The sequence below is a fragment of the Macrotis lagotis genome, chromosome 7 (genome assembly GCF_037893015.1).
Source record: "Macrotis lagotis isolate mMagLag1 chromosome 7, bilby.v1.9.chrom.fasta, whole genome shotgun sequence".
Taxonomy (NCBI): domain Eukaryota; kingdom Metazoa; phylum Chordata; class Mammalia; order Peramelemorphia; family Peramelidae; genus Macrotis; species Macrotis lagotis.
This window is the reverse complement of record NC_133664.1, coordinates 216,178,582-216,192,078: the sequence shown is the minus strand read 5'-3', so window position 1 is coordinate 216,192,078 and position 13,497 is coordinate 216,178,582. Positions and strand designations below refer to the sequence as shown.

General features: G+C 33.5%; 1 protein-coding gene, 1 long non-coding RNA gene and 1 pseudogene across 9 annotated transcripts in view; 1 reads left to right on the top strand and 2 right to left on the bottom strand.

Moving 5' to 3' along the window:
- ABCD2 (ATP binding cassette subfamily D member 2) overlaps nucleotides 1–13,497 on the top strand; it is a 177,112-nt gene that overhangs the window by 51,254 nt on the left and 112,361 nt on the right. For all 8 annotated transcript variants that reach the window (XM_074194855.1, XM_074194863.1, XM_074194861.1 and 5 more), the window contains 3 exons: nucleotides 2,119–2,284; nucleotides 4,047–4,141; nucleotides 7,455–7,600. In XM_074194855.1, the coding sequence (XP_074050956.1) occupies nucleotides 2,119–2,284; nucleotides 4,047–4,141; nucleotides 7,455–7,600 (407 nt within the window). The remainder of the gene's footprint in view (nucleotides 1–2,118; nucleotides 2,285–4,046; nucleotides 4,142–7,454; nucleotides 7,601–13,497) is intronic.
- LOC141493465 (uncharacterized) overlaps nucleotides 1–13,497 on the bottom strand; it is a 57,864-nt gene that overhangs the window by 34,830 nt on the left and 9,537 nt on the right. The window lies entirely within an intron of this gene.
- On the bottom strand, nucleotides 10,250–11,181 carry LOC141493464 (glucosamine-6-phosphate deaminase 1-like; annotated as a pseudogene).

Sequence of the window (13,497 nt, the reverse complement as noted above, 5' to 3'; positions counted from 1 at the left end):
CTTTGTATTATGTTGCTGCAGTTTCCTTGCTAATATTTTATTTATAATTTTTTCACCAATATCTATTAGATGCTATGGACTAGAATTTTCATTCTCAGTTTTGACTATCTCTAGTTTAAGTATCAAAACTTCATTTGTATCACCCTGATCATATGAAATAATTTTCTTCATCCTTCCTCTTGTTTCTTCTCATCCCACTCCCAGTGTATTTATTTTTCCCTTTTCATTCTTCTTTTTATGGTTATTATTTATAACACACATATATTAACTTTAAAAAATTATAGCTTAATCTAGGAATACTACTTGAACTTCTACTCAAGCTGTATTTTTCTTTCAAGCTTTGCTTGTAAATATTTTGGGGTCATTTTTTTCAGGGTTTGTGTTTTGAGTATTCCTACTACCATAGTAGCTTTTTTGTCATGGAAGTCTTCCCCCCACCCCAATTATTCCAACATACTTTCTGAATTCAGACTTTATTTTTAAGGCTAGGCTTTTGGAGGAAATGGTTGAGCTGGCCACTGCTTTCCTGAGGTATTCAGTATTATGTTATTCCAAGATGTCAAGGAAAGGACGGGCTATGGACCTACAAGCTAACAATGCTTTCAAAGGGTTTGATCCAGGGAAAAGTCAAACTATTGCCTTCTTAGTGTGAGCTCTACAAATTCCTAACCTTGGTTTGATCAACATACCTTTGGGTTTGCCTGAGTTGGAGTTCCAATGGACTGTTGTAGGTCTCAGCCATTATGAACAAGGTGGAAATCTTTATTGGTTCAGGAGTACAGAACTGAAAACTTCCCTTTGGTATGAAATCCCTTCCTTATTTATTACTCTGCAGGCTTCACTGGGCTAAAGGCTAGAACAAGACCATATTGATGCTGCTTGCTTCTGAATTTGCTCCTTACGCAGTACATAGCCTTGATAAGGCTCATGACCACTTCTCAACACTCGAATACTACCCCTGAGCAGAGGTCTCCTCACTCTACCTTGTATCTGGGAACACCAAAGTACTATTCATTCCTTTATCAAGCACAAGGAGGTCTATACTGGATCTGGGACCTTTTATCTAGTGACATAGCCTTGGATTTATCTCAGTCTGTGTGATGTTATGCTTCATATGGTCATTCTTGTTCAAACTCTGTTACCCAAAGTCTGCTGACCTATCTATATACCTCTGTATGCCAACTTGGGCAAGGTATAATAGCTGGTAAGAATGAAATTTTTAGTCCTATGCCCAAGATACAAATATAAAACTTCACGTTTTTAGGCTAGAATGATTAGATTAACACAACAAATTTCTCTGGAACTCGGGGTCTTAGAGGCACAGATTGATCTTAATACAAGTGGATATAAATGCTTGTATTGATTTCTTACTGGACCTTTATCAGTATCATATGTAAGGGGATCCTTTCCTCTGGTTGCTTTTGTCCTTTCAGAAGTGAACAATTCTCATACTCCCAACCAGAGCAATCTGACATTGGTATTCATTCCATAATATAAACAAATGTCTTCCTGAAAATAAAAAAAAATGAAGAAAGGAAAGACTCATTAACCAATGTTTCTGCTTTATAGTAGTTTCAAATTAACAGAATGTTGTAGCCAAAGGAATTTCTTCTTATAAAGGTCAGTTAGATGCTTAGAAAGAACCAACCCCAAAGAAAGGTATTTTTGTCAATATTCTGAAAACTTTTTTGTTTAATTTAAAATTCTTACTTATAAAATAATATTTTATTATTTTGAATAAGCTTATTTTTATATCATGTCTTTTTTGCGTACTTGTATGTCCTCTTTAATTATAAGAATTGTAATCGCAATGTGTATGTTTAATTAGCATTAAATAAGTTTTTAAAAGTTCGATACTGAATGGAAAAGTTATTTAGTAATTTTATTTAATATTTCTTTAAAGTGTAATGTTTGGGGTTTTTTTGTTTTGTTTTTTTAGGTTTTTGCAAGGTAAATGGGGTCAAGTGGCTTGCCCAAGGCCACACAGCTAGGTAATTATTAACTGTCTGAGACCGGATTTGAACCCAGGTACTCCTGACTCCAAGGCCAGTGCTTTATCCACTGCGCCACCTAGCTTCCCCTTTAAAGTATAATGTTAACAAATGTTTTATTTCCTAGATCACTGAATTGGCAGGCTATACTGCTCGAGTGTACAATATGTTTTGGGTCTTTGATGAAGTAAACAAAGGAATTTATAAGAGAACCACCATTCAAGAGACTGAAAATCCTACCATGATTGGAGATAAAATGGAATTATCTTACAGTGACACCTTAGAAATCAAAGGTACTCAATTAAATTTTAAAATATTTCCCTATATTAGGGTGTCTGTGACAGAGAATGCCATCTGTATCCTGAAAAAGAACTGTGGAGTTTGAATAAAGACCAAGGACTACTACCTTTAATTTAAAAAAAGTTATCTTATTATGTAATTCTGCTATATCTCATACTATATATTTCTTCCTTAAGAATATGATTTCTCTCTCATCACATTCAACTTAGATTAATTCATGCTATGGGGTTGAGGTAAAGATAGCAAACTGCCTTCTATGAGGGGGTGGGGGGAGAGAAGCGAGATTGGGGGGCAAATTGTAAAGCTCAAAATTAAAAAAAAAAGAGGGACAGCTAGGTGGCGCAGTGGATAGAGCACAGGCCCTGGAGTCAGGAGGACCTGAGTTCAGATCTGGCCTCAGACACTTCATAATTACCTAGCTGTGTGACCTTCAGCAAGTCACTTAATCCCATTGCCTTGCAAAAACTAAAAAACCAGAAAAATCTAGTAAGAATGGTAGAGGAAAGAAGAGAAATGAGAGTGATGCCAGAAAATCATGAAAAAAGTCAACAGTTTGATAAAAGAGTACAAAAATAACTGAAGAAAATGCAATAGCATCTGACTTGCTCAGTCTTTTTTCCCCTAATAAATTTATAAAATTGAACTACAAAAAAAAAATTACCTATATTAAAATATCTCATTATTTACCTTATTCTTATTAGACCTATGTCAGGACCTTTAACCATATCTAATAAATGCGCCTTGCCAAAATTAATAGCTGTTGAAATAACTGATCTTTAATCAGCTGTTGTTTAATCTAATCTTAAAATTTCAGGAACTGTGCCCAGTGAAATATCTGTATTATTTACCTGTTGCAAAACTATCAAGAATATCTTTGTGAACTATAAAAGTGGCAGAAAGAATTATTTAAATTTAAATTCAAATTTCCTGTTGGCTTAGCTTTGATAGCATGACATTTAAGTTAAAGACATATATTATGTTGTTGCTTGGTTGTTGTTTAGTCATTTTAGTCATGTCTGATTCTTTTTGATCCCGTTTGGGGGTTTCTTGGCAAAGATACTGGAATGGTTTGCCATTTCCTTCTCTAGCTTATTTTACATATGAGACAAATAGGATTTAAGTGACTTTCTCAAGGTCATACAGCTACTAAGTGTCTAAGACCAGATTTGGACTCAGGAAGATGAGTCTTTTCACTGGACCTGGGCCCAGCACTATCTCACTCTGCCACCTAGAGGCATGTTGTTGCATAAGCACTATATAATGAACTATATCATGACTGTTCCCAAAGTGCATTTTTTCTAAAGCCCATAGTTTGAATGTATATTTTCACATAATAATTCTTCATTTCAATTGTTCATTTTTCTTATTACTATGACTTGTTGTATGACTTTTAAAAGACTTTAATATTACCCTTTTATGTAATATTGGTGTTCAGAAAAAAACAGTAGAAGAAAAAAATTTAAGTAAAATAATAGATCTAATAAAGTCTTCTTTTAAAAAAAATCAATACTATTATATTTTTAAAGTGATAAACAACTTACTTGAATAATCCATATGACTATATTTGCCAAAATCCAAATCCATATTTGACCTGGTTCTAAGTAATTGACCTTCGAAATTTGCTTTTGTGACTTCAGGAATTGCTTTTGTAATTAATTGATTTTTTATAAATATACTATATATTATTATTTTATATATTAAGTTAGTTGATCAAGGTAATTCTTTTCAAACTTTTTTATTTTCTTTAACTTATAGGAAAAGTTATTGATGTTGATCATGGAATTATTTGTGAAAATGTTCCTATTATAACACCAGCTGGAGAAGTGGTGGTTTCCAGGCTAAATTTCAAAGTAAGATGATATTCAAGAGTCTTCTAATTTGTAATCATACCAGTAAATGCCATCTTAGAATTCATGTATTTTCTGTTAATTGTTTGATGAAGCATATGGAAAGGAGGGAACATGAAGAAAGGTAGTGACTTAGTTATAGATAGGAACAGATAAATGTAATTTCTCCTTCTGAAAAGAGATATTTGATTTCCAGTTACATATCTAAAAATATTTTTAGATTGAATGTCAAATCAATAGGACATTTCCATAAAATGAATATTTGAAAGTAAAATGTCATTTATTCTAGTTTTCCTGTGTGAATTGCTCTAAAACATAAGTCTATATTGTAATATCATCCTGGCTAAAATATGCTAGTGATTTTCATTTGCAAGTTTTATCCTAATATAGCCATTATTACTACTTTATTATTATAATACAGATGAATATTAGGAAAGACTAATCAACCAATGACAAAATTGAATTTGCTGTATAGTTCTTATAATCTTGTATAACTTATATCGAAACATTCTTAATTTAAGATCTTAGAGCTTCATTGTAAAAGCATTTAAAGGTATTTCATAGACAGCTTTGAAATATTGTAAAAGTAAAAATGTGTGAAAGTCTAGTGTTATAATAACCTGTTAAATATTAATTGCTTCAGTACAGAGAGATGAATTTAATGCAAATAGAAAAAAAATGATTAGAATTGGCAGGAGAAATTTAAACAAAAATAAAATGTCTTAGATGTTTCTGTATTGACAATAGACCTTGAGCTCCTTGAGAGCAGAGACTTTTTTTTGTCCTTTTTTTTGCATCCTCAGCCCTTTGCACAGTAACTCCTAAACAGAATAGGTACTGAATAAATTATAGTATATACTTCTAGTTGACTGATTGTATTCATTGCAGCTTTCAGTGAGAGCCCTCTTCCAGGGCAGGGACTATTTAAGAAATATTAACACCTCCAAAGATAATCAGACTTCATTCTTTCTCCTAATAATAGCTAATGTTTGCATTTAAAATTTGTATGCAAATATGTATGTACACATGATATCTCATTTACTAATGAAAGGACTGTGGGATATGAGTTTCCAGGACCTGAGTTTGAAAACAAGCAGGTATAGGTATCTAATAAATATGATTTGAACAGTATGGGATTTCTTATTGAGCATGTAAAGATATGCATATAATTCATAATATTAAAGTATTGAAATTTATAATTTTATATTATTTTAAGTGCAAGAAAGTATATATCTTTCAATTAGATAGAGAAGATAGATGAGTCTTTCAAGTTCAAGATATCTCTATTCTGGAATACAAGGACAAATCATTAATATGTGGTTGAAACTATAGGAAACATGGAGATATATGGAGATTCAGATTTGATTAAAGAAAAAAAATTTCTTAAAAATTAGAAAAATGGAGATATATCTTCAGAGTCATCAGTATTTTAGGCAACTCTTTTATACTTTAAGTTGTAGAGATAGTACTGACCTACTTGTATAGAAGGAATTTCCTTTGCGGGGAGTTCCCTATATTCATGAAATTAGATAAGTCAAGCAACACTTATTAAACATGTACAATGTACCAAACACTGTGCTAAGTGATGGGGATAAAAAGAAAGACAAAGCCCCTGCCCTCAATGAATATATATATTCTAATGAGGGAGACAATATGTTAATAGATAGATACACATAAGATATGTAGAGAATGCTGTTCAAGAGTTTCCAATTCTTGTGATCCCATTTGAGAGTTTTTGGGCAAAGATAAGAGTGGTTTGCCATTTTCTTCTCCAGCTCATTTTACCGATAAGGAAACAGGGTAAGTAACTTGCCCTGGATCACACAGTTAGTAAATATCAAAACCACATTTGAACTCTGAAACATAAATTTTCCTGATTCCAGCCCTGGCCCTCTATCCATTATGCTACCTAGCTGCCTTGCATATAGAGAGTAGGTAGCTGATAATCTGAAAGGGAAACATATTAACCACTGGGAATTGGAAAGGTCTTCTGCAGATGTTTGGATTTTAAATGTCTTGAAGGAAGGCAAGGAAACTAACAAGTATAGGTAAAGAGGAGACAGTCCTAGGAATGGAGACCATATTCTGCAAAGGCAAGGAGATGGGAGATTTCCCAACTCCCAGTTTCTTTGCCTTACACTGAGAAAATGAAAATAACTTTCTTTTACTTTCAAATGAAAGGTGCCAATCAATATGTTTTAAAATGTAACTTTTTTGTTATATATCTAACATATGATTTTTATATTTATATATTTAATATATGTAATTATGTTTATATAGTATAAAAATACAAATATATATCAAATTTTAAATTACCATAAGTATTTTTTAAATGCTTTTAACCAGACCAGACTGTGAATTAGAGAGCCAATCTTTGAATCAGGAAGACCTATGTTAAAGTCCTGTCTCTATCTGTCTCAAATGCTGACTTTTTTATTCTGAACTGGTAATTTAACTTCTAGGTATTCCAAAATACCTTAATTTTCTGATCTTCATTTTAATATAGAATATCCTCACCAGGATATATAATAATGAAATCATAAATCTAGTAAAAAGTAGTAACTTATTTTTAATATTTCAAAATTATTTTCCAAGTAATTATCTCTCCATATATTCAATATATCTCAAATTTGAAAGGAATATAGTTCACAGTAATTACTTACTTTTAATTTTGTTGAGACAGAATCAGGGCTTATATTATTCTTATCATTTTCATTGGAATGTTTTTTCAGATTTCTTGAATTCCCCTAGTCTAGTAGATCTAATTTAATATTGCCAGCCATGAGAAATGCTTTCCTTTGTTTCATGGAACATATTTTGTGTTCCAGCACTTAGCACAGTGTCTGACACATACATTTAATAGTATGCATTTAATAAATGTTTCTTGATTATTTTATCATGGCTTTCCAAGGTTATTATATATAGAATGTCTAGCATAATGCCTTGCATGGAATTGGAAGGAACCTTAAAGGACAATTAATTTAACATATATCTGAAATAGAGTGGTTTGCTCTCTCTAACATACCTGACAAAGTCACCATCAAGCCTTTGCTTATAAGGGACTCACTACTTCCCTAGGCAGTCCATTCCACTTTTGTATAATTCTAATTGTTCAAGTTTTTTGCCTTTTTATCAAACCTAAATTTTTGTCTTTGCAACTTCCACCCATGATTTCCAGACCACATGGTTTTAAATATTTTTGAAAGAATAATATGTTTGATCAACACTAAAGGTTTTGAAAGAAATATTTATTTAGAAATCTCCTAATAAACTCATAGGTTTGAAAATTACAGTTTATCATTTTCAATTCTTTTAGGTACAAGAAGGAATGCATCTTCTGATAACGGGTCCCAATGGTTGTGGGAAAAGCTCTCTCTTCAGAATTTTAAGTGGGCTATGGCCTGTGTATGAAGGAGTTCTCTATAAACCCCCACCTCAGAATATGTTCTATATTCCACAAAGGTATGTGCTTCTCCTTAGTCCACAGAGAGTTTTAAAATTTCCTCTTAAAATGAATGAGGAACAATTTTCTAATTTCCTTAAAATTTTTCCCAAGGTACTTTTAAGTAAGTAAGCACTTTTACATGACAGCTTTCTTGAGCAAATGGGGAGGAAATAAACATAATTTAAACTCTTTTTTTTGTTTGTTTTTTGCAAGGCAATGGGGTTAAGTGACTTGCCCAAGGTCACACAGCTAGGTAATTATTAAGTTTCTGAGGCTGGATTTGAACACAGGTTGTCCTGACTCCAGGGCTAGTACTCTATCCACTGCACCACCTAGCTGCCCAATAATTTAAACTCAATGGCTATTTTGATTAAAATTGTATCTAATTCAATCACATGACTTTTTCATTTTCATGTATCTCTACATTATAGAGAAATATCCAAAAATTTAAATTATTAATCGCAAATCAGGACAGTTTATTCCAAAATAGTTAGACTATCTAAAGAAAAAGATAGTTTATTTCACTATCATTGATTTAAATTAGTCTCAGATAACTGAAGAAAATCACTGTCCATTTAATATTAATTATTTCTGATCATATAAGCTCCTAGAAAATTACTAATCTGCCTTGATGGAGGGGGCAACCATACAACCAAAATCACTAGAACTGCATAAAATAATGTTAGTGGCAACGGATTTCCTTGCTTTATCCTTGATAGTACTATAAATTGTTGCTATTAGAAGCTCTTCTTGTAAGTATGGATCTTTGTACTTTTATCCCCTGATTTACATGGTGTAGGTTGCATGGTTTAGCATATTGTATCTACTTAATAAATACTTGTTAACTGATAGATACTTTCATTAAAATTATTACTAACTCTTGTTTACTAACTTTTTATAGTCACTTCGGAAAATTCCATTTATTTCTATCCTTTTTGGTTTCACACACATAAAGATTTTATATTCTTTCATCTGTTATAAAATCATGTTATTTTCATTTTTGTTAATATTATCTGTTATTTTGATGGGTAATTATATGGTGCAATATATAGGAAGATTTATTTTCCTGAGTAGAGTCTGGCCTCAGATGCTTCCTAGCTAAGTGTCTCTGAGCAAGTCACTTAATTCTGTTTGCCTGGGTTTTATGGGCATAGATCCAACATAATCATGGTAACTAATCTTTTGAATAAATTGTTCTAGTCTCTTGGCTCATATTTTTTCAATATTTTTACATTTATTGGTGAATATGTGATATAAATTTAACATCACCCTCCATTTCCTCTGCAAAATAGGTATATTAATAGCACTCACCTCACAGTATTTACCACACAACTGGACTGTTATGTTGAGCAAAGATAATTTTGATATTTAATGACTAATAATGTACTTAAAAATATGGTACTATTAAATTTCCTTCCTCTGCATTCCCCCCCAATAATTTCTTTGATATTCTTGACTTTTTTCTCCCAAATGCATTTTGTTATTTTTTTCTAGCTCAATAAAATTGTCTTTTGATAATTGAATTGGGATGGCATTGAATACTAGATTATTTTATGTAAACTTGTCCTTTTATAGTGGTTCTGCCTATCCAATTATTTAAATATGACTCTTTGTAGAAAAAGTACTTTATAATTATGTTCATATGGTTCCTGGAATTGTGTTGGTAGGTATCCTCCCATTATTTTATACTGTCTACACTTATTAAATTAGAGTATCTCTTTTTAATTCATTTTGCTGAATTTTTTGATGTTATATAGTAATGCTTATGATTTATATGGGTTTATTTTATTTCCTAATACTTTGTTAAAATTATTTCTGCTAACTTAAAACTTAAAAGTTGGATCTTTAGGATTTTCCAAGTACATTATCATTTCAACTGAAAAAAGAGATAAAATTGTATTATCTCATTGCCTATTCTGATTCCTTCAATTTCTTTTTCTTCTATTACTATTTATAGCATTTCTTTTTTTATTTGAAAATATTCAATTTAATAGAAAATATCACATTATAAACAAATCCATTTATTTATCAGCTTAAAACAGAATTTTTCTAATCTCATATTAGCTAAAATTGAAATACAAGTAGAAAGTATAGTATTCAAAAAGTTCTGTCAGAGGCACCTGAATCAGACTCACAAAATTTTTTTCCCCAGAAAAGGAGCCAGTAGTAACTTGTCATAGGTACATAAGAGTGAGAAAGAGCAACAGTGAAAAAGAGAAATAACACTAGGGTATATGACTAGTCACACCTAATGGAGAAAGATCCTAGGGAGCAGAGGACAGTCTACCTGATTTATTGTCATATCTCCCATAGTGCCCTATACATTGTGTATAGTGATTGAATATTACATGACCACAAAGTGAAAGGTTTAGCCTTGTACTCACAAATCTTAAGACTGAAACATTGTTGTTGTTCTATTAAACTCAACCCTAAGAAGATATGCTGGGAAAGAGACAGAAGTAAGACTACCCATCCTACCTATACTTGTAATCCTGTTGAGGTACAAAATGCCCACTTTCTCCAGGTCTACTCTTTCATATGCTACTAAAAGAGCTTTTTTTCTCTCTCCCTGTGCCTTGGGGGTACTTGTATTAGATATTTCCCCTTATTTAGCAGGTAGAAAATAAGGAAAACATACTTCAGAGAAAATCAAATTACAGTATAAAACACCCATTTCTGTAAGCTTTGACCCTTACAGCTGAATACGGAATACTCATGTACACTCATTTTTATCAAAGGCAGATAAAACATTGGAGTGGACAGATCAATGAAATAAATTTTTTTCCCTAAAAACCTGTTCCCTCAAAGTCTATATGTCTTTGGAGGACTAGACATCTGGTTCCAAGGGCAAGTTAGTCACTATATGGTTTCTTTGAAAATTGACTTTTCTCACTTTCTTTTATACTGTACAATGGTTCCACTAGTTTGTTATGAACAAGCATCAACCCTTTGAAATACTTAACAGTTTTCACTTTAAGCTCCAGTATAACATCTTCATCACACACAAATACTGCATGGGGATGCTGCTGGAAGGCAGATACAGTCCACATATGACTAATCCACTCCTCAATGGCCTTGTGCAGTGCAAATGCCTTGTGGGCTCCCGTAATTAGGACTACAACCTCTCTGGCATCCATGACTGTACCCACACCCACAGTCAGAGACATTGTAGGGACTTTTGAAAGATCCCCATCGAAGAATTGGCTAGGATGGTATCCATGGCCAGAGTCTTCACTCAAGTTCTAGACACCAGACTTGAGCCAGGTTCGTTGAATGTGATGTGCCCATCAGGACCAATACCTCCAAGAAAAAGCTCAATCCCTCCAGCTTCCTCAATCTTCTTTTCAAAAGCATCATATTCTGCCTGCATATCAGCTGTATCTCCATCGAGGATATGGGTGTTTGTAGGGCAAATGTCAATGTGCTTGAAGAAATTGTTCCACATGAAAGAATGGTAGCTCTCAGGATGATCATGTGGGAGGCTCACATACTCATCCATGTTAAATGTCTTCACATACTTGAAGGAGAAGTCCCCATTCTTATAATACTGGATCAGCTTCTTGTAGCACTCAAGAGGAGTACTACCTGTAGGAAGTCCCAAAATGAAATACTTGTTGGGTCCTGGACCAAATTGAATAATTCGATTTCTAATATATTTGACAACCCATTCACTGGCCTGAAGGTAATCTTCTAGGATGTCCTCTGGTCCGCACTGCTGGCTCCCGCCCAGGCCTCTGCAGGCCCTATTGATAGCATTTATAATATAATATTAAATAATATTGGTGACAATGTTTTCCAATTTTTGCAATGATTTCTGGCTTATCCTCTTTACAAATATTGCTTGCAGGTGGTTTTTAGTAAATGTTTCCTATCATTTTAAGGAAAAATCCCTTTATACAAATGTTTCCAGATTTTATTTTGTAGGAATAAATGTTGTATTTTATCAAAAACTGCATCTTATGATTTAATCATGTTATTTTTGTTACTCTTCTAACATTCTTTTCAATTATATGATAGTTTTCCTTGTGTTAAACCATCCTGTTGCTGAGCCCTAAAATCTTTAACCTTAAAAATATAGAGTTAAGGGACAAAACCAAGATGGTGGAGTATTGGTAAGGAGCTCTTCTCCAAACCACTCTAAATACCTTTAAATAATGACTCTAACCAAATTCTCAAGAGGAAGAATCCACAAAAAAAAAAAACTGAGTGAAACAATTTTCCAGCCCAAAACAATTTGGAAGATCCATGGAAAGGATTTATTACATGGGGGGTTAGAAAGGATCCTCCATGCAACCCAGGCCATTCTGGAGCAAACTGGCTTTGGCCATTTAGGAACAGACTGAGAGGTGCATGAGTCTGTGGCAGGAGTGGCAGTTTCCAGACCTCTCAGTACAAGGACTGACAAGGACAACTTGGAAGCTCAACAGGAAAACTCTGTTGCACCAGAGTGAAAGTGGAGCAGACAAGCACAGGCCTCAATGCAGACCCAGCCCAGGGGACCAGGAACAGGTCTGGGGAGCCATTTGGCAGGGAGCCACCCAGAGACTTCTTCTAGAGCACTCAACCCATGGGTGGTAATGGTGTCAAGGAGATTGCAGAGGTGTCTGCTATCCCTGAGGCAAGTCTCCATTGGTTTTTCTCATTCTCAGATCTAGTTTGCAGTCTGGGGCCCCAATTTCAGGAAAAGGAGCAGAAGTACAACAGAATTTATGGCCTACAGTGGAGCAAGGCCTCTCCTCATGGCTCCAGGACAGATAGGAATGCTTGTGGTTATCCACAGACCAGACCATAGGCCAGGAGAGAGGTCATAGCCTTTCATAAGACCTTGGAGGAATTGAGAATTTACAGGTCCCTGGGGGGTATCCCTAAAAACAGTTGTAAAAACTCTTAAAAGTTTTGGACAGTACGCTCTCCATCCTAGCAGAACCCTACCTTAACAAAGAGTTAAAAATCAAGTCATAGGCTGGGGAAATGAGCAAACAACAAAAGAAAAAATCCATCCATTAGACAATTACTTTGGTCCTATGGAGGATCAAAATACACACTCAGAAGATAACAAAATCAAAGCTTCTGAATCCAAAACTTCCAAGAAACATATGAATTAGTCTCAGGCTATGGGAGAGCTCAAAAAAGATTTTGAAAATTAAGCAAGGGAGATAGAGAAAAAACTGGAAAGAGAAATGAGAATGATGCATGAAAATCAAGTCAGCAGCTTGGTGAAGGAAATAAAAAAATCCTGAAGAAAATAACATCTTAAAAATCATTTTGGGTCAAATGAAAAAAGCAATCCAAAAAGTCAATGCGGAGAAGAATGCCTTAAAAAGCAGAATTGGCCAGATGGAAAAGTGGATACAAAAGCTAATTCCTTTAAATGTAGAATGGCACTAAGGGATGACTTTGTGAGAAATCAAGAAACAATAAAACAATACCAAAAGAATGAAAAACTAGAGGAAAGTGAAATATCTCATGGGAAAATCAACTGACCTGATCTAGGATAGATAATTTAAAAATTATTGAACTATGTGAAAAGATCCATGTTACTTCATTTTTTTCATGAAATTATCTAGGAAAACTGCCTTGATATCCTAGAAGCAGTGGGTAAAATAGAAATTCAAAGAATCCACTGATTCCCTCCTGAAAGAGATCCCAAAATAAAACTGCCAGAAATATTATAGCCAAATTTCAGAACTCCTAAGTCAAGGAAAAAAAATATTACAAGCAACTGGAAAGAAACAATTCAAATATTGTAGAACTACAGTCAGGATAACACAAAATTTAGCACCTTCTACATTGAGGGCTCATAGGGCTTGGAATATGATAGTCTGGAAGGCAAAAGAGTTTGGATTACAACTGAGAATCAACTACTCAGCAAAACTGAACATACTTTTTCAGGGGAAAAGATAGACATTCAAAG